This window comes from Mesoplodon mirus, assembly GCF_964341445.2.
Source record: "Mesoplodon mirus genome assembly, contig: HAP1_SCAFFOLD_1303, whole genome shotgun sequence".
Lineage (NCBI taxonomy): Eukaryota > Metazoa > Chordata > Mammalia > Artiodactyla > Ziphiidae > Mesoplodon > Mesoplodon mirus.
The window spans coordinates 70,311-97,478 of NW_028294792.1; the positions used below are offsets into that span (position 1 = coordinate 70,311).

At 39.5% G+C, this 27,168-nt stretch overlaps 2 protein-coding genes across 2 annotated transcripts; both read right to left on the minus strand.

Moving 5' to 3' along the window:
* Positions 1-8,860: 8,860 nt before the first annotated feature.
* On the minus strand, positions 8,861-9,446 carry LOC309797961 (late histone H2B.L4-like). Its single transcript, XM_082646328.1, has one exon. The coding sequence runs from the start codon at positions 9,400-9,402 to the stop codon at positions 8,986-8,988; it is 417 nt and encodes a 138-aa protein (XP_082502454.1). The 5' UTR covers positions 9,403-9,446; the 3' UTR covers positions 8,861-8,985.
* Positions 9,447-26,124: 16,678 nt separating this feature from the next.
* On the minus strand, positions 26,125-26,695 carry LOC309797957 (late histone H2B.L4-like). The gene has a single exon (XM_082646324.1). The coding sequence runs from the start codon at positions 26,664-26,666 to the stop codon at positions 26,250-26,252; it is 417 nt and encodes a 138-aa protein (XP_082502450.1). The 5' UTR covers positions 26,667-26,695; the 3' UTR covers positions 26,125-26,249.
* Between the last annotated feature and the right edge of the window lie 473 nt (positions 26,696-27,168).

The following is a 27,168-nucleotide window of genomic DNA, read 5'->3' on the forward strand; positions in this document are numbered from 1 at the left end:
GTCCTTGGAAGTGGGCCAACTCAAGAAGTACAGAACATTGGACAAGGTAGCTATGTGCAGCAGAGGTAACATCTAAAGTGGCTTATGGCTAAGGACTGGCAGTAAGTCTGTCCTTGTTTTGGTGTGCTGAGTGGTCCATCTTCAAGTCTATCAAAGTCTTATCATGATACTTAGGCTAGGAGTACAACACTACGTGGATGGTTACTTACTCTCACCACTCACTTTCGGCTTCCATTTGTTGATGAAAGGAGATTTACTGTCACAGTATTTGCATTGCTCTGTATACAATGTGTCTTTTTGTCTGCTATTATGATCTATATGCTAACTCTGTAGCTTTAATATGAGTGTCCAAGTATGCTCCCTGAATCTATGGAATCAAGGCTTTCCTAAATTCTGGATAATTATCAACCGTGTCCCTGTGAATATTATTATTCTAAAATTTAACAAGGTTACCACTTCTGGCATGCCTACAAAATGCACTTAATACCTTCTTAGTCCATTTCTTAGGTCCCTTGGCCTCTCTTTAATCTTCTACTTCATTTATCTTACTATGAGCTATTCTGTGTAATTTCTTTCATCTGTTTTCTAATTCACCAATTCTCCATCCAGCTGTGTCTCATCTGTTGTGTAAAATTTCTTGGAAGAAATTGACAAGAATACAGTAATATTAGGGAACTTTAACACCCCACTTACAGCAATAGACAGATAATCCAGATAAAAAATCAGTAAGGAAGTAGTGGCCTTAAATGACACATTAGACTAGTTGCACTTAATAGACATCTACAGGACATTCCATTCAAAAACAGCAGAATACACATTCTTTTCAAGTGCACATGAAACTTTCTCCAGGATAGATCACATGCTGTGCCACAACCCAAGTCTCAACAAATTTAAGAGGACAGAAATTGTACCAAGCATTTTTTCTAACCACACTGTATGAAACTAGAAAATGATTACATAAAGAAAAATGGGAAAACCACAAACACATGGAGACTAAACGATATGCTAGTAATAAACCAATGGGTCAGTGAGGAAATCAAAGAGGAAGTTAGAAAATACCTGGAGACAAATGAAAATAAAAATACATCTTTCCAAAACCTATGGGGCACAGCAAAAGCAGTTCTAAGAGGGAAGCTTATAGCCATACCGACTTACTTCAAGACACAAGAAAAATCTCAAATAAACGACCTACCCCAACATCTAAAAGAATAAGAAAAAAACAAACCAAGCTCAAGGTCGGCAGAAGGAAGGAAATAATAAATATCAGAGAGAAAATAAGTAAAAAAGAGATAAAAAGCAATAGAAGGGCTTCCCTGATGGAGCAGTGGTTAAGAATCTGCCTGCCAGTGCAGGGGACACAGGTTCGAGCCCTGGTCCAGGAACATCCCACGTGCCATGGAACAACTAAGCCTGAGTGCCACAACTACTGAGCCAGCTCTCTAGAGCACATGAGCCACAACTATTACCTATTACCCTATTCTTTAAGAAACCAACATAGGGAGAAAAAATGGAATCAATAAAAGGCGAAATATTTAAAAATGAAAATCAAATTACTTTCAAGAGTCTACAATAATACAATCAAAGGCATATTTAAATGTATTTATGTAGAAATAAATTACAGAAGTTGGACCAAAAAGGGACTTTAGAAGAATTGAAAAAATGGGGGTCATCAGTGTGGTTTCATCCACAGTGACTAGGCTTCCGATCAGGTTTCCTCTTGGACATTTAAGGGACAGCTAATTCTACTGCCAATAAAATGGTTTCAGTCATGAAGGAGGAAAAGCTAATTTTTATTACCAGAAAGTATAACGGAATGATACAAGCAGTGAAGAAAGCTTACTATTCCAATTTCTGAAGAGCTCCATTTACAAATGAAGATATAAAAATCTTACTTGAAATATTAGTAATCAACATCTTGCCATATTTGATGCAAAGAACAAAAGACATGTCCAGCACAGTCTCTGAATTCATATAATTAAATCACCATGATTAAACACCAGCCAGCAAACAAACCACAGGGAATGAAACGTTCCACTATACTCCATAATCTCTAAAGGCCAAATCTCCCAAGAAGGCTGTTACTGGATTACACCGTGTCACATTGTAACATCTGGCCCAATGGCAAAGAATCACATCCCTTTCCCCTCTCAATCTCAAAGGCTGCATGTGCCGGAAAGACTCCTATTACTTCAGCCCAGGACACCTCCTCACACTTTTGAGTCAATGGCTGTACCTCAGGAGCTGCAGGCTTTTCATTGGCTGAGACGGCCCAGAGTGGTGCTTGGGCTGCTCTGATTGGACACTTCCAGCATCCCCATGATGCCGAGGTGCAAGACATGAAGGTTTCCGTTTTCCAAAAACAGGACAATGTACTCTTGAGGGAAAAAAACAAATAAGATTAATCTGAACCAGTCACAAGTGTAACTTCAGTTTCTTCCACCTTGGATAGTTACTGTTTCTTGAACATTTTGCTTTAATTATTTCCGTGCTGTGTTTGGGTCCTTGATTCTGCTTTTAAATGATTTCCCTGATGCAAGTCATGTTGAAAAAGTTTGAATGGGGTATGTTTGTCCTGCTAATACTATTTTCTCAGAGTTGATGTTTATCTTTTATTATTTAAGCAGTAAAGCTCTTTCCCTTAGTTTATCATTTCAGTAAACCACACTGTTAGATCATGATTGCTCACTAGGTGCCCTTTCTCCTTAATTACCTTCTGAAGTCAAAAATCACATGTACTTATTCGGCCTTAGCCTCTTCAACATTAAACCCTATTATTCCTCTTTCTTAGATTTCCTGTGTGTCAGTCGCCCTTGAGCTTTACCTAGAGCTCTCTTGTCATCCGAAATTTTGTTCCAGGTGTGTAAGATCATCCTGAGGTACCTGCGGGATTTACCTGCGGATACTTTGGTGGTAGTTTTCCTTGGTCTCCTTGAGAGTCAAATTCTTTATCTGAAATATTTTCATAAGATTCATACCATGTTCAAGAATATAAATAAATAATATTCCCATTCCGGTGGCTCATTTATCATAAATCCTTAGTCTGATGTCCACAAGGACAGTTCTTGGGGGGTACTGGCCCAATCGAGTTCTATCAATACACTGGACCAAAGGAAAAAAGGCCTTTACAGTCCTCCTCGATCAGGCAATGGCCCCCTTCATAGCCACACAACTCAGAGTGGTTAAGCTCTCTCTAGTTTTCTGCCTTGCCCGATTCTTAATCCTGAGTTTGTGGGTTTCTGAAAACATTAAAAAAGATGCTGTTTTGTCTCTCCAGGACGGTGCAGTCCCTTTTTTCAGGGCCTGAAGAAAAGTTCTCATTTCTGTAGGTTGTCCATATTTTGTCTCACTGTTTAGCTGAGTGACATCCTTTTCAGGTTTTAGCATCCTAATCAATAGGGAAATTTACAATTTCTTTCAAAAGCAAAAAAGGAATACCAAACAAAACTGAACAAACATTGTTCAGCAAATCACAGTGCATTTATAGGGACTACAATGAAAGAGTTTCTTCCCCCTTCACCTAGGTGGAAAGTCAGGAACATTTTTAAAATAAATAAAACTATTCACTGTTCAAATAGTTGAGGAAAATTACATGAGAGGGTTCACCTTATTTTCCCTTAAGCAGTCACGAATGTTCTCTATTTTTTTTTTTTTTTTTTTTTTTTTTTTGCGGTGTGCGGGCCTCTCACTGTTTTGGCCTCTCTCGTTGTGGAGCACAGGCTCTGGACACGCAGGCTCAGTGGCCATGGCTCCGGGCCCAGCCACTCCACAGCATGTGGGATCTTCCCGGACCGGGGCACGAACCCGTCACCCCTGCATCGGCAGGTGGACTCTCAACCACTGCACTGCCAGGGAAGCCCTCTCTTTCTATTTTTAATCTAAGTATCTACAAAACGTTACTTAAAATGAAACATCAATTTTAGCACACAGAGAAAAGTCCTATCTATGCATTGCTAATTTGGAAGTGATGTGATATGAACTCTACCAGGGACGATGAATAAAGAGAGAAGGGCTACACGAAAATCCTGAGAAATACCACCCAGGTCAGCAGAAGCATTCAGCTGACCCATAGATACATGAGAAATAATAAATAATTGCTGCTTTAATCCACTAAGTGTTGAAGTAATTTGCAATGCAGTGATCGCTAAATGATACACAATTATGAAAACATTACATTTTTTTCCAGATTTCTCAGGGTTTTGAATGCATTCATTCATCAAAAATATCTGTTTAAGTAAGATTTTCCATCAATAATCTATGCTTACATGTGTTGGAAGAGTTCAAAAACTGTAACTATACCACATCGTAAACATCAAACCAGTATTTATAGGTGAAGAGAACCAGTGTTCTCTTAATATAATTGAAGAGTCAAGAGATATGCTCACCTATAACTCAAAATTCATGTCTTCTGTGGGTTGAATACTCTCTCCCTAAATTCCTATGTTGATGTGCTAAACCCAAATACCTGACATGTGATTGTATACAGAGATAGGATCTCTCCTGGGAAATCAAGTTAAACTGCCTCCATTAGGATGATCCTTAATACAAAATGACCTGTATCCATATAAAAGGGGAAGTATGGACACAGAGACCGTCATATAGGGAGAAAACTGTGAACAGATAGAGGGGTTTCTCTGCCATCTTCACAAGCCAAGGACAGAGTCCTGGAACAGAGGCTTCCTTCTCAGCAGTCTGAGGAACCAAACCAGCTGACATCTTGATTTGGACTTCCGGCCTCCAGAAGTGTGAGACATTATGTACGTGTCTTTCAAGTAAAGGGACCTCTGGCATTTTGTATATCAGCCCCAGGTAAACACCACCATTAGAAACATACAACCAATCAAGCAAAGAAGCAAAGAGCAGGCAAATAATCAAACCTAATACCGTCAGTTTTTACCAAGGCTAAACATCCAGGAAGGCACTGACTTCTTCAGCCCGGAAAACCAGCTTGAATTCCGGACCAATGGCTGTAGCTCACCGTTGCTGGCCTCTCATTGGCTGACTCAGAGGCGAGTGGTGCTTAAGCTTCTCTGATTGGATCTCCCATCATCCGAGGCCTATATCACCAAGGTTGTTTTCAAAAATAGTAAAGCCTGGAAAAGAATAGACACAGATTACCTGAAGAAGTTAGAGTAGACCCTTCAGTTCCAAGATTAAAATTTTTCCGGGTAGATTAGAATCTGGGATAGATTTTTTTTCCCTTGAACTTTTTGGTTTACTTATTCGTTTGCTGTGTTTGGATCCACACTTCAAATGAATTCCATAACATGGGTAATGGAGAAAAGAGTTTGAATGGGATATTTTTGCCCTAGCAATACTATTTTCCACGCGTTGATGGTTCTAATTTGTGGATTAAGCATTACACTCTTTTCCTCAGGTTGTCTTTACAGTAAACCACACACACCATTAGATCGCAATTGCTCACTAGGTACCCTTCTTTCTGCAAGAACCCACGGAAGTGTATAATCACAATCGCTCACTCCCCCTTCCCATCTTCAACAACGAAAAATCACAAAATTCCCTTTATCTTCTTACCTTTCTAAATTTTGTATGTGTTGCTCACCCTTGCATGCCCAGTCTTCACTCTCCAGACCTATTATGCATATTAGGTAAACATATTACCTATTATATAATATGTATAAATAATGATCCTATTTCATTTCTGATTTCACAAAAGCAAAACACCCAAAGCACAATAGCAGTGTCCTGGTGTATTAGAGCTCTTATACTTTTTACAGAGACCATAGCTTTGAGACTAACATGCAAAAATAACCTTGGTAATGAATCTCTGTTTCATATGGAGAAAAACTGGCATTTTGATGCAGCAACCATTAGCATGATAGACATTAAGTGATTTTCTGAGGTCAACTCTTTTCAAAGTGGTCCACACTTGTTTCTCAGAAAAGGCACCTGGCTCTACCAAGAGTTTGGAGTTCTGAAATTTTTTTTCCAGTGTGTACAACAATTTCTATTTCTTACACAGAGGAAGGTATGCACCTGATTTCATGGTAGATTTTAATGGCAAGCTGTGCAGCAAGCTCTCTTTATTTCAAAACCTTTTAAGTTTCATCTTTCCCAAATAATAATAAGTAATGAACTTCATGAGGGGGCTTATTGGCCAAAATCCTAATTCTGCTGATCTCAAAGAGATCGCTGGAGGTAATATTGGCCCCCTTCATACCTGCAATTTTCTGTGAACTCTCTCTACTGTCTTATCCTGTCCCCCATTTTGCTCTTCAGCAAGTGGTGCTGTGACCAAGGTAGAATACTTTGTTTTTTGTCTCTCCACAGAATGAGCCCGAGAAATTTTTTAATTTTGCAACTTATATAGCTTTTGTCTCATTGTTTGCCTGAGAGAGACATCCTGTACTACCTTGTACATCCCAGTCAAAATGATTATTTACAACTGATTTTACATGTTCAAATGAAACACTTCACAATCATGAGGAAGTACTGGGCTTTAAAGCAAATCAGAATATACTGCACAAGACTGAAATCCCACAGATCATCCTCTCTCAACAGTCGTAGGAAGGTAGAAATCTGTTTTAAACAAGAAATAGAAAATCAGCAACTTCTTTGAAATTTGGCAATACACTTATACAAAAATGACACAAATAAAAATCTTCATGGGACACAAATAAAACACAATGGAAAAGAACAGATATGAACCTTAACATTCAAACCACTTGAGGTAAAAGGAGGCATATTAGGTCTTCTATTGCTGATAAACCTCCTCTAAACTGATGCAAGGGGCTGAAGAAATGACTTGCTCTGGATTTAAGTTATTAAATCCCCATGATTAAATATAAGTAAGGAACCAAAAAAAAAAAAACAAAAAGCAAAGTTCCACAGTTCCTTTCCCCTTAATCTCCAGTTTGATTATCATACAAAGGCTATTATCTGTTCAGCCCTGGTCACTGGACAACATTTGGGGCCAATGGCTGTAGCTCACAGGCTGCCAGACCCCCAGTGGAGACAGGAGCTTGAGCTGCTCTCACTTGACACTCTTCAATGGATATAAAATTGCATGTCATGAAAGTTTGTATTTTAAAGATTCTCTGCTAGGAAAGAATTGATTGATACATCTGTAGGGATATTTCAAATAATTTCAACAACCAGGGATTTAGAAAAGTGAAATGTTTGTGAAAACTTTGTTTTGCCACTTCTGTAAGCTATTATCAGTTCCCATTTATATATTTAAATGTATGCTTAAACTGGGATATGTTGATAATGTATAATAGGGGTAGTTGATGTATATAACTGCTCCTCCACAATTTCTATTGCATATCACACATAAAATAATTCTGAAAGTTCCATAACACGCTCACACGAGGACGAGAATAAATTGGGAAGTGAAATTCATGGGAAAATAAGTTAGATCTCATAGAAATCTATAAAGCCTGACATAGAGAAAGCACTAAAACTGGGTTCAAGAAAAGGTTGGAATTTTGCAGTTTATCTAGCTTTTCTCTCTTTGGCTGAGAGTGACATCCTTCACAGGTTTGTACATCCTAATCCAGGGGTACTTAAAATTTCTTTTTAATTTTTATATTTTTTCTTAAAGTATAGGTGAGTTACAATATTATATTAGTTCAGGTTTATAACAAGTGATTCAAAATATTTATATATTATACTGTTTAAAGTTATTATTAAATAATTTCTATATTTCCCTGTGCTGTACAGCATATCGTTGTTGCTTATTTTAAAAGTGCAGAATGAATAGATTTTAATATACTGAAATATTAATTTCTAATGAAAACCATAGTAAATTACAAAGGATTGAAATCATAGAGTGCATTCTCTCTCTCCAATGATGTAGGAAATTAGAAATCAATTTTTTGAAAAATGGACTAGGAAAATCAACAAATCCTTGAAATTCAGCAACATATTTTTAGAAAAAGATTAGAAGAAAAGGCAATGCACCAAGAAGAAAGCACAATGGATATTAAATTCAATAAATATTATTAGAAGCATTAACATTCAAATTACTTGAGGTAGAGGAAGGAGTCATCTTAGTTCTCTTAACTGCTGAACTTCCCCCTCTTATTTTCATGCAAGGAGATAGAGACATGTCCCACTACCAGATCTGGTTGTGTGTACTTAAATCACCATGATTAAAAGCAAGTACTCGAAGGGAAAACCACAGGGAAACTATCACACCTCCTTCCCGCTCACTCTCCCGGCTGAGTATCACAGGAAGGCTGTTATTTGTTCAGCTCTGGACGCCCCACCACACTCTGGGCCAATTGCTCTGGCTCAGGGGCTCCCAGTCCCTCATAAGCTGCTGCTCCTCAGACTGTGGCTACAGCTGCTGTCATTGGATGATCTCATCATCCATGCAGAATTACAGTTCAGTCAAGATTTCTGGATAAAAACCGAAAAGTTTTAGGCATAAAAAAATAAAATCAGAGAAATCTGAATTATGTAGAATACTAATTTCACGAGGTATGGTGCTTGATTCTAGAAAATTAGATTATTTAGTTTTACACTGCGTTTGGGTCCTATTTTATGTACTTAACTGAATTCAGATTTGAGATATGTTAAAGGCGTATGAACGTGTAAGTGAGATTTTCATGTCCACTACTTCACTCTTTCAGTTACTATATCCCACATAAAAATCTCTGGATGATACTGCTATATACAGCTGGGAGAATGACAATAAAAATGGTCAGTGAATCTTGTATGGAAAGAATTTTGACCATAAAAATCCCTAAAATGGGTGAACAGAGAAACCACAAGTAGAAATGACCAGTTAGGAAAGTGACAAGGTGCATTTTGGCTAAGACTAGTTCGTGATTCTCTGTGGAACGAATGGCACTAAAGACATATACTCAAGCAGAGTGGATGAGGTTTATGGTATTTCCCTCATGGCACAGGGCGAAAACCCAGAGTGGATCGGACTCTTCAGAGCTACAGGTCTTTTCCCGCCAAATGAGTGGCTCTGAAAAGAGCCTTTGGTTTGAGATGCTCAGATGGTCCGGAGGCAGCTCATTTGCCAGTGGTGTATCTGATGACGGCCTTGCTGGCTTTGGACATGGCATGCTTGCCCAGCTCCCCAGGCAGCAGCAGGCGCACGGAGGTCTGGATCTCTCCAGAGCTGAGGGTGGAGCGCTTGCTGGAGCAGACCAGGTGCGCCGCCTCGTTGGCGATTCGCTCAAACATATCCTTAACGAACGAATCCATGACGTCCACGGCCTCCTCTGAGAGGCTCAGGCCCTCGTGGGCCTGCTTCAGCACCCTGGGGAAATAGGCGGCAAAGCTGTCGAAGCCATCAGAGCGGCGGCGGCTGCGGTAGCCGCGGCGCTTCGGTGTCTTCTGCTTCGGGTTCTTTGGCTCGGCTTTGGAGGGCTCTGCTTCCTTGGTGGCCAGGCTTTCTTCAGACGTCTCAGGCGAAGGCTCAGACATGTCAGAACCGTCTCCCCCACAGCTCAGAGGGAAGGACAGTGCGGCAGTTGAGTGCCGCTGGCCCCGTTTATACTCCCTGCCTTCTCTGATGTCACGGGCAATGTTCATATCTGATTGGATAAAATGCAAAGCAGGGAGGCCTGTCACTAAGGCACCCCATGTCACGTGTGATTGGATGGCCCCCTGCTTGGCCTCCAGTCAACCAATCACAGTGGAAATCTGGTGACCTTTAAACTTTCCGTGACCTCTACCAGAAAATCTTTGAACTATGCCCCACGTAGGCAAAGTTCACCTCAGCTGATTTATGCCTACTATTTATGCATGAGAACTCTGAGAAGTTGTCACCTAAGCCACCTACATTGAATAAAACTCAGTTTGAGCTTCCTGAACGAGTCTGACCTCCCTAACTGAAGTCGTTGCCTCCATCAGAATGACTTTGGCCACTTGGCAGCCATTTTACTCCCACACAGAATCTTACCTTTCCATGGCTGAGCCTCCATGGCCTGAGCAGGAACTCTCTGACATGGTCTGCAGAGTGCTCCTCAAAATCATGGGACATAATTCACCAGCTATTACCTCCAATTCTTATCAAAACCTCCAGTGATCAGAATGAAGAGAATGACAAAACCACTTTCTGCAAAGACAGAACACAAACAGAAATGGGAATACTTACACATAAACACTAAAATTATTTAACATTTAGTAAATTTTAAATTCTTTTAACATTAATTAGGTCCCCAAAATACCACACATACTGGAATTGATGAATAAATGTGAGCTGTTATTTTAACAAAACTGGTTACTCTGAGTACTGAGAAACTGCCAGTGTGAGAGAAAAATAATCAATAAAATACCTAAGAATAAATGTACTTAAGTTAGTAAAAGACCTGTACTTGGAAAACTATAAGACACTGATGAAAGGAATTGAAGACATCACAGAGGGAAAGATATTCCATGTTTATTGGTTGGAAGAATTAATATTGTTAAAATGACTGTACTATCCAAGGCAATCGACAGATTCAATGTAATCCCTATGAAAATACCGGGGCATTTTTCACAGAACTATACAAAAAGTTTTTAAATGTGTGTGGAAACACAAAAGGTCCCGAATAGCCAAAACAATCTTAAGAAAGAAGACCAGAGCTGGAGGAATATGGTTCCCTGACTTCAGACTATACCAGAAAACTACAGTAATCAATCAGTATAGTACTGGCACTAAAACAGACGCATAGATTAGTGGAATAGAAGAGAGAGCCCAGAAATAAACCCATGAACTTACGGTCAATTAATCTACAATAAAAAAGGCAAGAATATATAATGGAGAAAAGACAGTCTCTTCAATAAATGGTGCTGGGAAAACTGGATAGCTAGATGTAATAAAATGAAATTAGAAAATTCTCCAACAGCAATCACAAAAATAAACTCAAAATGGATTAAGGACCTAAATATAATACATATCGTATTATGTAGGAAGTCGTTTTAAGAAAAAGAATCCATTAATATTTTTAGTGAGCTTTGTTTCTTTCACATTTATAAATTCAGAAATTAAATGGACACATTAGTTAAAAAAAACCCCAAAATATTCAAAATATACCATAATTGGTTTTGAAGTGATAACTGGGACCTCAGAGATGACTGATACATAGGAAATCTAGGATGGAGAGGGGAAAGGGAAAGTCTGATGTTGAAGATTGGAAAGGGGAGTAACAACTAGTAATTATTCACTTCAGTTGATTGAGGGAATACGGGAACCTAGTGAGCAATCACCTTGTAATGTTGTGGTTTATTGTAAAGGCAAACTGAGGGAAATGGCTTCACTGCTTAAATAACAGTTATAAGTCTCAAATCAGGGATGATAGTATTGATAGGAAGAGTATAGCCCATTCAGAAACCTTTTCACCATTACTGTGTTTATGGATTCACTTAAAAAGGGGACTCCAATACAGCATAGAAATAAGTGCAACAAAAAGTTCAGGAAACAACTTATTCCAGGCTGCCTAGAATCAGAAGTCTACTCCAACTCGTTCAGATGATCTAATTCTATTCTTTTCTAGGCCTTATTCTCTTGTTTTTGAAGTGGAAAACCTTCATGACTTGTAGCTCAACATCATGGGGATGGTGGGAGCATCCAGTCAGAGAGGTTCAAGTCCACCTCGACACCAAGTCAGCCAATGAGGGACCCAAACTGGTAGCCACAGTCACTGGGCCACTCACTCTATAGTGCGGTGTTCATGAATGAACCAGTAACAGTCTTCCTGGGATGTTCAGGTTTGGTGACAGTAGGGTAACAAGTGTGATTATTTATCTGCTGTTTGTTTCTTTGTTTTATAAATCTAATCAAGGTCGGGCTTCCCTGGTGGCGCAGCAGTTGAGAGTCCGCCTGCCAAGGCAGGGGATACGGGTTCGTGCCCCGGTCCGGGAAGATCCCACATGCCGCAGAGCGGCTGGGCCCGTGAGCCATGGCCGCTGAGCCTGTGCGTCCGGAGCCTGTGCTCTGCAACGGGAGAGGCCACAACAGTGAGAGGCCCACGTACCGCAAAAAAAAAAAAAAAAAAATCTAATCAAGGTCATTTAAATATTATATAAGTTTTCTAGAGCTTCTGTACAAAATGCTGGTGATTGGGTCACTTAAACAACATACATTTATTGTCTCATACTTCTGGAGGCTCTAAGTCCAAATCAAGGTTACATCTGAGTTGGATCTTATGCAAGGTGTGAATGCATAAGGGGCATCTATTCTAGGACCCTCTCCTTGCCTTGTGGATAGCTGAAATCTCCCTACACCTCCACACATTTTCCTCCCTATATGTATGTATCTATGTCTGATTTTCCCTTTTTATATGGATGCAACTCATTTGGATTAAGACCTACTCTAATGAACATATTTTAACTTGATTACCCAGTAAAGATTCCAAATATGATCACATATGAGTACGAGTATTTACAGCATAGATAGATGAATTTTAGAGGTACAAATTCAACCCATAGGAGATATGTATTCTGAGCTAAATATAGACATATCTCCTGCCTCTTCCATTTTATTAAGAGAACACTGGTGACCACTTAAGTGAAACAAGGTGGCCCTGCCACAGTCATTTTCACAATTATGTGAATGTTCAGTAATTTCATTTTAGTATTTTATTTCTTCTTATCTGTGAGGGAGAAGATACTCTGTCATTTTCAATTTTTAGAAAGTATTATGTTGCTTTACACCTACATATTTTTCAATTTTTGTATTCCATTTGTACTTCTTTTTAAAAAGTTGTAATTATTTCCTATTGTGTAGGATATAAGAACCTGTAAAGTATATCACTCTCAGCCAAACACTGAGATAAATTCCTGATAATCTACAAAATCAAACTTTTCCTGAGCCCCTCAGAAGAGGGACAGGTCTCTACAGGACAGACTAAACAAAATACTTTTTTTAAATTGGCAGAGCCTTGTGAGATAAGGAAAAAGAATTGGGGTGCCGTGGCAAGATACTAGAGAGAGCTTCCCTGAGTAGTTCAGGTATGAAGGAGGCAGTGTCTTTTAAAGAATGGGCAGTGAAAGTCTGTGTTTTTCAGTCCAAGATTGAAGAATTCTGATGGGCTATTATATCTCCAGAGCTCTCCTTGGTCGCTGGAGTAAATATTTAGGATAAATGAGTCCCATTTTCAGGAATCTTATTTATTATTTTGTGGAATATTAGAGGAATCTTATGAAAGAATTTTTTTAAAAGAATATGATTCCCAAGGAGACCAGGAAAATCTTCCACCAAATCAATGGCAAGTAAATATCTCTGTGTGGGACCTCAAGTTGGTCGTACAGAACCTGAATATAATTTTGGAAGCAGAAAGCTCATTTCAGAGCCATTGCATTTTCAAAAAGAGAACTGTGGACCCATAGGATAAAATGGTATTTCACAAAATTATTTAATTCCTATTGTGCTCATTGTTGCTGCTTCAATATCCCAGTGTTTGCCCGTATGAAATACAAATGTTTTTCTAAACATTTCTTGCACATTAATAATATGTGAGAATTCCTGTTAAGAAATCTAACCTACTAGGATATTTTTATTGTGCTAGGTGTGTTTTACATTTAGTAAATCCAATAATCAAATACAGGCATTAGTAAACCAGTGTTACAACTGTACCATATACGCTGTGAAGACAGAAGCGCAAGGATAAGTGACACACATGGCATCTAGGAAGGAGAGAGGGAAAATGGAGTTCAAGGTTGAAGACCTTGGAGGAGATATGAGCATATGTAATTATTCACTTCAGAGTGTAATTGAAGAAAATGGACACCTAAAGAGCAATCATGATCTAATGGTGTTGACTACTGAAAATACGAATTAGAGCAAGGGCTTTACTGCTTAAATAACAAACTATAAGTTCCAACCCTAAGAAAATAGTATTAATAGGACAAGCATACCCCATTCAAACTTTTTTCAACATTATCTGTATTACAGAATTCATTGTAAAACATAAGCGAGAACTGAAACACGTTGCAGAAATAACTGCAATATTCTACACAGAGGCATTGTGAAATTCATCAGCCTTTGAGAAGTGAAGATAAGCAGAAACCATATAGCTCAGTGGATCTGATACTTGAGCAGGTATTTTGTCATGCACCTGAGTGAAATTTGTTGTAAGTAGGAATAATATGCAAGGTTATTGTGCTTGTTGAAGTAAATGGACTGGCTTGTGTAATCTATCCCTCTGAAAACCCAGATTCCTTTACCATATTCTGGTAGGTGAAGGGCATTACCCAAAGTCACATATTTACTGAATTAGAACTGACACCAGGACCTAGGTGATTCCCTAAATCTCACTTCAGTGTCTGACCCATTAGGCATGGTTTTGCCTTTGAGTGTGTGAGTCTATCAGAGGATAACAGAAACCATGCTTCTCTTGATCAACCTGCTTGATAGGAAATACCTTTATATAAAAGAATAAACTTCAATTACCTCAATCTCCATTTGGAAATTAATTCAAGTGAAAAAGTATAATCAAGTGTTTCCCTTAACCACACTCCAACATCATGCAAGGGCATATATCCAGGGCTTCTTATGCTTTTCCCTCTCCCTAAATTTTGTCCTCAAACCTGCCCCATTTATGACTCTGTGGATATGTACTTTTCAAGGCACAGCTGAGAGGGATAGATTACAACTGAAGTGTCAGGCATTAGAGGACCCAAGAAAGAAGGGAACCACGAGAAATATGGGAGAACTCTGTGTCCCTAAGTCAGAAAAATTAGATATTGAAACCCTGTCTGTCCAAGTTCCTTTCACCAAGAAATCTCTACTTACATCCCCCTTGCTGCCTACCTGTGTGTTTCTTTGTCTACATGCAGGGTCCTACAAGTGGGAGAGGGTGTCTATAATGTTTAGACACTTCATTCCACTTTAGTGTGAAAGTTGTGGTGTAGAGTATAGGATTCCACTAAATGATAGGTGTCCCTCTCCTAGTGGTAGGTAAAGAGTAAACGAATCCATAGACAACCACCTTAGTATAATGAACAAAACACTTGTTTCTTGGCCATACCCTGTGTATGGCACCCAAAAGGATCTCAAGAAGCTTGGTTTTAGTGGATATTAGATCCAGGAATGTTGCTCATTCCTGGATACTCCTTCCAATGAGAGGTTCTGTTCATTTCCCCCTCCTCTTGAGCTGATGAAGGCTGTGATTATTTTGAGCAATAAATAGAATATGGTGGAAATTATATTATGCCAATTATGGGGTTAAGCTTTAAGAGGGAATGTCCTTCTGTCTTGCTTTTTGAGGACACATGGCTACCATGTAAAAGGTCAGCCTATCCTGCTGGACATCCCCACAAGAAAAGAGGTCCCTTGCAGCACCAGGCATGTGTGTGAAAGTTGCCTGGAACTTTGCAGCGTAGCTTAAATATCAGCTGATTACCACTGAGTGATCTTAGTATGGTTTATATTTTTAAGGGACGTTTACACTTCTTGTTTGGAAATTGTTTGGGTATTGGGTAGAAAAACTGAAAATCCTCCAATTATAAATTGTAATATACAAAATTATATATATATATATATATATATATATATTTTTTTTTTTTTTTTTTTTTTTTGCGGTACGCGGGCTTCTCACTGCCGTGGCCTCTCCCGTTGCAGAGCACAGGCTCCGGACGCGCAGGCTCAGCGGCCATGGCTCACGGGCCCAGCTGCTCCGCGGCATGTGGGATCTTCCCAGACCGGGGCACGAACCCGTGTCCCCTGCATCAGCAGGCGGACTCTCAACCACTGCGCCACCAGGGAAGCCCCCAAAATTATGTTAAACATTATTTTAAATACTCAGGTGTGCTTGAAAATGGGCTCAAATTAATAGACAGCTGAGACATACACATAATTCTAAATGCTTAATTGACTGGGACTTCCCTGGTGGCAAGGACACAACACTCCCAACGCAGGGGGCCTGGGTTCAATCCCTGGTCAAGGAACTAGACCCCACATGCCTCAACTATGAGTTTGCATGCTGCAACTAAAGATCCCGCATACTGCAACTAAAGATTCCACATGCTCCAACTAAAAGGTCCCGTGTGCCGCAGCTAAGACCCGATGCAGCCAAATAAATAAATATTTTTTAAAAAATGAAATAAATGCTTAATTGACTATACCCATAGTGAAAAACTGGACTTTTTTTCTCATAAGAAATAAAGAACCAAGGAAAATTCTAATTTTGTCCCTAACTATGGTTGGGGAATAAAATGTTGCCTTGAGAATCTGTAATCAAAAGAGTGCCCTGATGTAGCTTTGGTGTTCTAATTAACAATATCAGCATGGCCCAACTAATTTCTGTTTGTAAACTCATATATATGGCAAATACAAATCTAATTATTTCTAGGGGAGCTTAACCTTAATTGAGGCTTCTACAAATATTCCTACAGTTAAAGTCCTCCAAAACAAGCACAGATTTCCCCCCTTCCAAAATGCCAACATCAGCATAAACAATAAACCAAAATGGAAACCTGTAAAGATTTATCATCAAAGTACAAGAAATGTTAATTAACATATTTAAATAGATGATAAGATACATAATACATGAGTAATCAATAGCTAATTATCAAAGAGATGCAAATAGGGCTTCCCTGGTGGCACAGTGGTTGAGAGTCCACCTGCTGATGCGGGGGACGCAGGTTCGTGCCCCGGTCCGGGAGGATCCCACATGCCGCAGGGCGGCTGGGCCGGTGGGCCATGGCTGCTGGGCCTGTGCGTCCGGAACCTGTGCTCCACAACGGGAGAGGCCGCGGCAGTGAGGGGCCCACGTACCGCAAAAAAAAAAAAAAAAAAAAAAAAAAGATGCAAATAAGCTTTCTAGTACAGAAAATCATAAACACTGGAATAGAAGAGTAAAGAAATTTTAAATAGCTAAGACACCCCTGGAGAGAGAATATGTGAATTAGAAGGTAGATTAAAAAATAATACAGAATACTTCATAAAGAGAATAAAAGGATTAAATGGAGATCAAGACACCTAACAAATGGACTAAGAAAGTATAAAGTACATCTCCTAGGGATACCAGAAGTGGCAAACATTCCTTAGAAGTTCCTTTCACATGGTATCTGTTGGTGTAAATATTGATACCATGATTTTTCATGTTGTCTCCAATCTCTTTTATTCTGAATTAAGTTCTAAGGACACAAACATCGATATGGTGTTTAGTGTGCAGGATATTTATGCATGCTCAATGCCCAAGAAAGGGATGCGAGAGGTAGGTGTGGGCAGAGGGAGAAGTGCACATCTAACGCAGACCCTCCAAAATTACTTTCTGATCCCATGCTGAGTTCTAAAGGCCTGTTGAAGTCATTTCACATTGGTCCAACATAGCCAGATCTTTATGCCACCTCCTTGATCAGTCCTTGGAAGTGGGCCAACTCAAGAAGTACAGAACATTGGACAAGGTAGCTATGTGCAGCAGAGGTAACATCTAAAGTGGCTTATGGCTAAGGACTGGCAGTAAGTCTGTCCTTGTTTTGGTGTGCTGAGTGGTCCATCTTCAAGTCTATCAAAGTCTTATCATGATACTTAGGCTAGGAGTACAACACTACGTGGATGGTTACTTACTCTCACCACTCACTTTCGGCTTCCATTTGTTGATGAAAGGAGATTTACTGTCACAGTATTTGCATTGCTCTGTATACAATGTGTCTTTTTGTCTGCTATTATGATCTATATGCTAACTCTGTAGCTTTAATATGATGTGTCCAAGTATGCTCCCTGAATCTATGGAATCAAGGCTTTCCTAAATTCTGGATAATTATCAACCGTGTCCCTGTGAATATTATTATTCTAAAATTTAACAAGGTTACCACTTCTGGCATGCCTACAAAATGCACTTAATACCTTCTTAGTCCATTTCTTAGGTCCCTTGGCCTCTCTTTAATCTTCTACTTCATTTATCTTACTATGAGCTATTCTGTGTAATTTCTTTCATCTGTTTTCTAATTCACCAATTCTCCATCCAGCTGTGTCTCATCTGTTGTGTAAAATTTCTTGGAAGAAATTGACAAGAATACAGTAATATTAGGGAACTTTAACACCCCACTTACAGCAATAGACAGATAATCCAGATAAAAAATCAGTAAGGAAGTAGTGGCCTTAAATGACACATTAGACTAGTTGCACTTAATAGACATCTACAGGACATTCCATTCAAAAACAGCAGAATACACATTCTTTTCAAGTGCACATGAAACTTTCTCCAGGATAGATCACATGCTGTGCCACAACCCAAGTCTCAACAAATTTAAGAGGACAGAAATTGTACCAAGCATTTTTTCTAACCACACTGTATGAAACTAGAAAATGATTACATAAAGAAAAATGGGAAAACCACAAACACATGGAGACTAAACGATATGCTAGTAATAAACCAATGGGTCAGTGAGGAAATCAAAGAGGAAGTTAGAAAATACCTGGAGACAAATGAAAATAAAAATACATCTTTCCAAAACCTATGGGGCACAGCAAAAGCAGTTCTAAGAGGGAAGCTTATAGCCATACCGACTTACTTCAAGACACAAGAAAAATCTCAAATAAACGACCTACCCCAACATCTAAAAGAATAAGAAAAAAACAAACCAAGCTCAAGGTCGGCAGAAGGAAGGAAATAATAAATATCAGAGAGAAAATAAGTAAAAAAGAGATAAAAAGCAATAGAAGGGCTTCCCTGATGGAGCAGTGGTTAAGAATCTGCCTGCCAGTGCAGGGGACACAGGTTCGAGCCCTGGTCCAGGAACATCCCACGTGCCATGGAACAACTAAGCCTGTGTGCCACAACTACTGAGCCAGCTCTCTAGAGCACATGAGCCACAACTATTACCTATTACCCTATTCTTTAAGAAACCAACATAGGGAGAAAAAATGGAATCAATAAAAGGCGAAATATTTAAAAATGAAAATCAAATTACTTTCAAGAGTCTACAATAATACAATCAAAGGCATATTTAAATGTATTTATGTAGAAATAAATTACAGAAGTTGGACCAAAAAGGGACTTTAGAAGAATTGAAAAAATGGGGGTCATCAGTGTGGTTTCATCCACAGTGACTAGGCTTCCGATCAGGTTTCCTCTTGGACATTTAAGGGACAGCTAATTCTACTGCCAATAAAATGGTTTCAGTCATGAAGGAGGAAAAGCTAATTTTTATTACCAGAAAATGTAACGGAATGATACAAGCAGTGAAGAAAGCTTACTATTCCAATTTCTGAAGAGCTCCATTTACAAATGAAGATATAAAAATCTTACTTGAAATATTAGTAATCAACATCTTGCCATATTTGATGCAAAGAACAAAAGACATGTCCAGCACAGTCTCTGAATTCATATAATTAAATCACCATGATTAAACACCAGCCAGCAAACAAACCACAGGGAATGAAACGTTCCACTATACTCCATAATCTCTAAAGGCCAAATCTCCCAAGAAGGCTGTTACTGGATTACACCGTGTCACATTGTAACATCTGGCCCAATGGCAAAGAATCACATCCCTTTCCCCTCTCAATCTCAAAGGCTGCATGTGCCGGAAAGACTCCTATTACTTCAGCCCAGGACACCTCCTCACACTTTTGAGTCAATGGCTGTACCTCAGGAGCTGCAGGCTTTTCATTGGCTGAGACGGCCCAGAGTGGTGCTTGGGCTGCTCTGATTGGACACTTCCAGCATCCCCATGATGCCGAGGTGCAAGACATGAAGGTTTCCGTTTTCCAAAAACAGGACAATGTACTCTTGAGGGAAAAAAACAAATAAGATTAATCTGAACCAGTCACAAGTGTAACTTCAGTTTCTTCCACCTTGGATAGTTACTGTTTCTTGAACATTTTGCTTTAATTATTTCCGTGCTGTGTTTGGGTCCTTGATTCTGCTTTTAAATGATTTCCCTGATGCAAGTCATGTTGAAAAAGTTTGAATGGGGTATGTTTGTCCTGCTAATACTATTTTCTCAGAGTTGATGTTTATCTTTTATTATTTAAGCAGTAAAGCTCTTTCCCTTAGTTTATCATTTCAGTAAACCACACTGTTAGATCATGATTGCTCACTAGGTGCCCTTTCTCCTTAATTACCTTCTGAAGTCAAAAATCACATGTACTTATTCGGCCTTAGCCTCTTCAACATTAAACCCTATTATTCCTCTTTCTTAGATTTCCTGTGTGTCAGTCGCCCTTGAGCTTTACCTAGAGCTCTCTTGTCATCCGAAATTTTGTTCCAGGTGTGTAAGATCATCCTGAGGTACCTGCGGGATTTACCTGCGGATACTTTGGTGGTAGTTTTCCTTGGTCTCCTTGAGAGTCAAATTCTTTATCTGAAATATTTTCATAAGATTCATACCATGTTCAAGAATATAAATAAATAATATTCCCATTCCGGTGGCTCATTTATCATAAATCCTTAGTCTGATGTCCACAAGGACAGTTCTTGGGGGGTACTGGCCCAATCGAGTTCTATCAATACACTGGACCAAAGGAAAAAAGGCCTTTACAGTCCTCCTCGATCAGGCAATGGCCCCCTTCATAGCCACACAACTCAGAGTGGTTAAGCTCTCTCTAGTTTTCTGCCTTGCCCGATTCTTAATCCTGAGTTTGTGGGTTTCTGAAAACATTAAAAAAGATGCTGTTTTGTCTCTCCAGGACGGTGCAGTCCCTTTTTTCAGGGCCTGAAGAAAAGTTCTCATTTCTGTAGGTTGTCCATATTTTGTCTCACTGTTTAGCTGAGTGACATCCTTTTCAGGTTTTAGCATCCTAATCAATAGGGAAATTTACAATTTCTTTCAAAAGCAAAAAAGGAATACCAAACAAAACTGAACAAACATTGTTCAGCAAATCACAGTGCATTTATAGGGACTACAATGAAAGAGTTTCTTCCCCCTTCACCTAGGTGGAAAGTCAGGAACATTTTTAAAATAAATAAAACTATTCACTGTTCAAATAGTTGAGGAAAATTACATGAGAGGGTTCACCTTATTTTCCCTTAAGCAGTCACGAATGTTCTCTATTTTTTTTTTTTTTTTTTTTTTTTTTTGCGGTGTGCGGGCCTCTCACTGTTTTGGCCTCTCTCGTTGTGGAGCACAGGCTCTGGACACGCAGGCTCAGTGGCCATGGCTCCGGGCCCAGCCACTCCACAGCATGTGGGATCTTCCCGGACCGGGGCACGAACCCGTCACCCCTGCATCGGCAGGTGGACTCTCAACCACTGCACTGCCAGGGAAGCCCTCTCTTTCTATTTTTAATCTAAGTATCTACAAAACGTTACTTAAAATGAAACATCAATTTTAGCACACAGAGAAAAGTCCTATCTATGCATTGCTAATTTGGAAGTGATGTGATATGAACTCTACCAGGGACGATGAATAAAGAGAGAAGGGCTACACGAAAATCCTGAGAAATACCACCCAGGTCAGCAGAAGCATTCAGCTGACCCATAGATACATGAGAAATAATAAATAATTGCTGCTTTAATCCACTAAGTGTTGAAGTAATTTGCAATGCAGTGATCGCTAAATGATACACAATTATGAAAACATTACATTTTTTTCCAGATTTCTCAGGGTTTTGAATGCATTCATTCATCAAAAATATCTGTTTAAGTAAGATTTTCCATCAATAATCTATGCTTACATGTGTTGGAAGAGTTCAAAAACTGTAACTATACCACATCGTAAACATCAAACCAGTATTTATAGGTGAAGAGAACCAGTGTTCTCTTAATATAATTGAAGAGTCAAGAGATATGCTCACCTATAACTCAAAATTCATGTCTTCTGTGGGTTGAATACTCTCTCCCTAAATTCCTATGTTGATGTGCTAAACCCAAATACCTGACATGTGATTGTATACAGAGATAGGATCTCTCCTGGGAAATCAAGTTAAACTGCCTCCATTAGGATGATCCTTAATACAAAATGACCTGTATCCATATAAAAGGGGAAGTATGGACACAGAGACCGTCATATAGGGAGAAAACTGTGAACAGATAGAGGGGTTTCTCTGCCATCTTCACAAGCCAAGGACAGAGTCCTGGAACAGAGGCTTCCTTCTCAGCAGTCTGAGGAACCAAACCAGCTGACATCTTGATTTGGACTTCCGGCCTCCAGAAGTGTGAGACATTATGTACGTGTCTTTCAAGTAAAGGGACCTCTGGCATTTTGTATATCAGCCCCAGGTAAACACCACCATTAGAAACATACAACCAATCAAGCAAAGAAGCAAAGAGCAGGCAAATAATCAAACCTAATACCGTCAGTTTTTACCAAGGCTAAACATCCAGGAAGGCACTGACTTCTTCAGCCCGGAAAACCAGCTTGAATTCCGGACCAATGGCTGTAGCTCACCGTTGCTGGCCTCTCATTGGCTGACTCAGAGGCGAGTGGTGCTTAAGCTTCTCTGATTGGATCTCCCATCATCCGAGGCCTATATCACCAAGGTTGTTTTCAAAAATAGTAAAGCCTGGAAAAGAATAGACACAGATTACCTGAAGAAGTTAGAGTAGACCCTTCAGTTCCAAGATTAAAATTTTTCCGGGTAGATTAGAATCTGGGATAGATTTTTTTTCCCTTGAACTTTTTGGTTTACTTATTCGTTTGCTGTGTTTGGATCCACACTTCAAATGAATTCCATAACATGGGTAATGGAGAAAAGAGTTTGAATGGGATATTTTTGCCCTAGCAATACTATTTTCCACGCGTTGATGGTTCTAATTTGTGGATTAAGCATTACACTCTTTTCCTCAGGTTGTCTTTACAGTAAACCACACACACCATTAGATCGCAATTGCTCACTAGGTACCCTTCTTTCTGCAAGAACCCACGGAAGTGTATAATCACAATCGCTCACTCCCCCTTCCCATCTTCAACAACGAAAAATCACAAAATTCCCTTTATCTTCTTACCTTTCTAAATTTTGTATGTGTTGCTCACCCTTGCATGCCCAGTCTTCACTCTCCAGACCTATTATGCATATTAGGTAAACATATTACCTATTATATAATATGTATAAATAATGATCCTATTTCATTTCTGATTTCACAAAAGCAAAACACCCAAAGCACAATAGCAGTGTCCTGGTGTATTAGAGCTCTTATACTTTTTACAGAGACCATAGCTTTGAGACTAACATGCAAAAATAACCTTGGTAATGAATCTCTGTTTCATATGGAGAAAAACTGGCATTTTGATGCAGCAACCATTAGCATGATAGACATTAAGTGATTTTCTGAGGTCAACTCTTTTCAAAGTGGTCCACACTTGTTTCTCAGAAAAGGCACCTGGCTCTACCAAGAGTTTGGAGTTCTGAAATTTTTTTTCCAGTGTGTACAACAATTTCTATTTCTTACACAGAGGAAGGTATGCACCTGATTTCATGGTAGATTTTAATGGCAAGCTGTGCAGCAAGCTCTCTTTATTTCAAAACCTTTTAAGTTTCATCTTTCCCAAATAATAATAAGTAATGAACTTCATGAGGGGGCTTATTGGCCAAAATCCTAATTCTGCTGATCTCAAAGAGATCGCTGGAGGTAATATTGGCCCCCTTCATACCTGCAATTTTCTGTGAACTCTCTCTACTGTCTTATCCTGTCCCCCATTTTGCTCTTCAGCAAGTGGTGCTGTGACCAAGGTAGAATACTTTGTTTTTTGTCTCTCCACAGAATGAGCCCGAGAAATTTTTTAATTTTGCAACTTATATAGCTTTTGTCTCATTGTTTGCCTGAGAGAGACATCCTGTACTACCTTGTACATCCCAGTCAAAATGATTATTTACAACTGATTTTACATGTTCAAATGAAACACTTCACAATCATGAGGAAGTACTGGGCTTTAAAGCAAATCAGAATATACTGCACAAGACTGAAATCCCACAGATCATCCTCTCTCAACAGTCGTAGGAAGGTAGAAATCTGTTTTAAACAAGAAATAGAAAATCAGCAACTTCTTTGAAATTTGGCAATACACTTATACAAAAATGACACAAATAAAAATCTTCATGGGACACAAATAAAACACAATGGAAAAGAACAGATATGAACCTTAACATTCAAACCACTTGAGGTAAAAGGAGGCATATTAGGTCTTCTATTGCTGATAAACCTCCTCTAAACTGATGCAAGGGGCTGAAGAAATGACTTGCTCTGGATTTAAGTTATTAAATCCCCATGATTAAATATAAGTAAGGAACCAAAAAAAAAAAAACAAAAAGCAAAGTTCCACAGTTCCTTTCCCCTTAATCTCCAGTTTGATTATCATACAAAGGCTATTATCTGTTCAGCCCTGGTCACTGGACAACATTTGGGGCCAATGGCTGTAGCTCACAGGCTGCCAGACCCCCAGTGGAGACAGGAGCTTGAGCTGCTCTCACTTGACACTCTTCAATGGATATAAAATTGCATGTCATGAAAGTTTGTATTTTAAAGATTCTCTGCTAGGAAAGAATTGATTGATACATCTGTAGGGATATTTCAAATAATTTCAACAACCAGGGATTTAGAAAAGTGAAATGTTTGTGAAAACTTTGTTTTGCCACTTCTGTAAGCTATTATCAGTTCCCATTTATATATTTAAATGTATGCTTAAACTGGGATATGTTGATAATGTATAATAGGGGTAGTTGATGTATATAACTGCTCCTCCACAATTTCTATTGCATATCACACATAAAATAATTCTGAAAGTTCCATAACACGCTCACACGAGGACGAGAATAAATTGGGAAGTGAAATTCATGGGAAAATAAGTTAGATCTCATAGAAATCTATAAAGCCTGACATAGAGAAAGCACTAAAACTGGGTTCAAGAAAAGGTTGGAATTTTGCAGTTTATCTAGCTTTTCTCTCTTTGGCTGAGAGTGACATCCTTCACAGGTTTGTACATCCTAATCCAGGGGTACTTAAAATTTCTTTTTAATTTTTATATTTTTTCTTAAAGTATAGGTGAGTTACAATATTATATTAGTTCAGGTTTATAACAAGTGATTCAAAATATTTATATATTATACTGTTTAAAGTTATTATTAAATAATTTCTATATTTCCCTGTGCTGTACAGCATATCGTTGTTGCTTATTTTAAAAGTGCAGAATGAATAGATTTTAATATACTGAAATATTAATTTCTAATGAAAACCATAGTAAATTACAAAGGATTGAAATCATAGAGTGCATTCTCTCTCTCCAATGATGTAGGAAATTAGAAATCAATTTTTTGAAAAATGGACTAGGAAAATCAACAAATCCTTGAAATTCAGCAACATATTTTTAGAAAAAGATTAGAAGAAAAGGCAATGCACCAAGAAGAAAGCACAATGGATATTAAATTCAATAAATATTATTAGAAGCATTAACATTCAAATTACTTGAGGTAGAGGAAGGAGTCATCTTAGTTCTCTTAACTGCTGAACTTCCCCCTCTTATTTTCATGCAAGGAGATAGAGACATGTCCCACTACCAGATCTGGTTGTGTGTACTTAAATCACCATGATTAAAAGCAAGTACTCGAAGGGAAAACCACAGGGAAACTATCACACCTCCTTCCCGCTCACTCTCCCGGCTGAGTATCACAGGAAGGCTGTTATTTGTTCAGCTCTGGACGCCCCACCACACTCTGGGCCAATTGCTCTGGCTCAGGGGCTCCCAGTCCCTCATAAGCTGCTGCTCCTCAGACTGTGGCTACAGCTGCTGTCATTGGATGATCTCATCATCCATGCAGAATTACAGTTCAGTCAAGATTTCTGGATAAAAACCGAAAAGTTTTAGGCATAAAAAAATAAAATCAGAGAAATCTGAATTATGTAGAATACTAATTTCACGAGGTATGGTGCTTGATTCTAGAAAATTAGATTATTTAGTTTTACACTGCGTTTGGGTCCTATTTTATGTACTTAACTGAATTCAGATTTGAGATATGTTAAAGGCGTATGAACGTGTAAGTGAGATTTTCATGTCCACTACTTCACTCTTTCAGTTACTATATCCCACATAAAAATCTCTGGATGATACTGCTATATACAGCTGGGAGAATGACAATAAAAATGGTCAGTGAATCTTGTATGGAAAGAATTTTGACCATAAAAATCCCTAAAATGGGTGAACAGAGAAACCACAAGTAGAAATGACCAGTTAGGAAAGTGACAAGGTGCATTTTGGCTAAGACTAGTTCGTGATTCTCTGTGGAACGAATGGCACTAAAGACATATACTCAAGCAGAGTGGATGAGGTTTATGGTATTTCCCTCATGGCACAGGGCGAAAACCCAGAGTGGATCGGACTCTTCAGAGCTACAGGTCTTTTCCCGCCAAATGAGTGGCTCTGAAAAGAGCCTTTGGTTTGAGATGCTCAGATGGTCCGGAGGCAGCTCATTTGCCAGTGGTGTATCTGATGACGGCCTTGCTGGCTTTGGACATGGCATGCTTGCCCAGCTCCCCAGGCAGCAGCAGGCGCACGGAGGTCTGGATCTCTCCAGAGCTGAGGGTGGAGCGCTTGCTGGAGCAGACCAGGTGCGCCGCCTCGTTGGCGATTCGCTCAAACATATCCTTAACGAACGAATCCATGACGTCCACGGCCTCCTCTGAGAGGCTCAGGCCCTCGTGGGCCTGCTTCAGCACCCTGGGGAAATAGGCGGCAAAGCTGTCGAAGCCATCAGAGCGGCGGCGGCTGCGGTAGCCGCGGCGCTTCGGTGTCTTCTGCTTCGGGTTCTTTGGCTCGGCTTTGGAGGGCTCTGCTTCCTTGGTGGCCAGGCTTTCTTCAGACGTCTCAGGCGAAGGCTCAGACATGTCAGAACCGTCTCCCCCACAGCTCAGAGGGAAGGACAGTGCGGCAGTTGAGTGCCGCTGGCCCCGTTTATACTCCCTGCCTTCTCTGATGTCACGGGCAATGTTCATATCTGATTGGATAAAATGCAAAGCAGGGAGGCCTGTCACTAAGGCACCCCATGTCACGTGTGATTGGATGGCCCCCTGCTTGGCCTCCAGTCAACCAATCACAGTGGAAATCTGGTGACCTTTAAACTTTCCGTGACCTCTACCAGAAAATCTTTGAACTATGCCCCACGTAGGCAAAGTTCACCTCAGCTGATTTATGCCTACTATTTATGCATGAGAACTCTGAGAAGTTGTCACCTAAGCCACCTACATTGAATAAAACTCAGTTTGAGCTTCCTGAACGAGTCTGACCTCCCTAACTGAAGTCGTTGCCTCCATCAGAATGACTTTGGCCACTTGGCAGCCATTTTACTCCCACACAGAATCTTACCTTTCCATGGCTGAGCCTCCATGG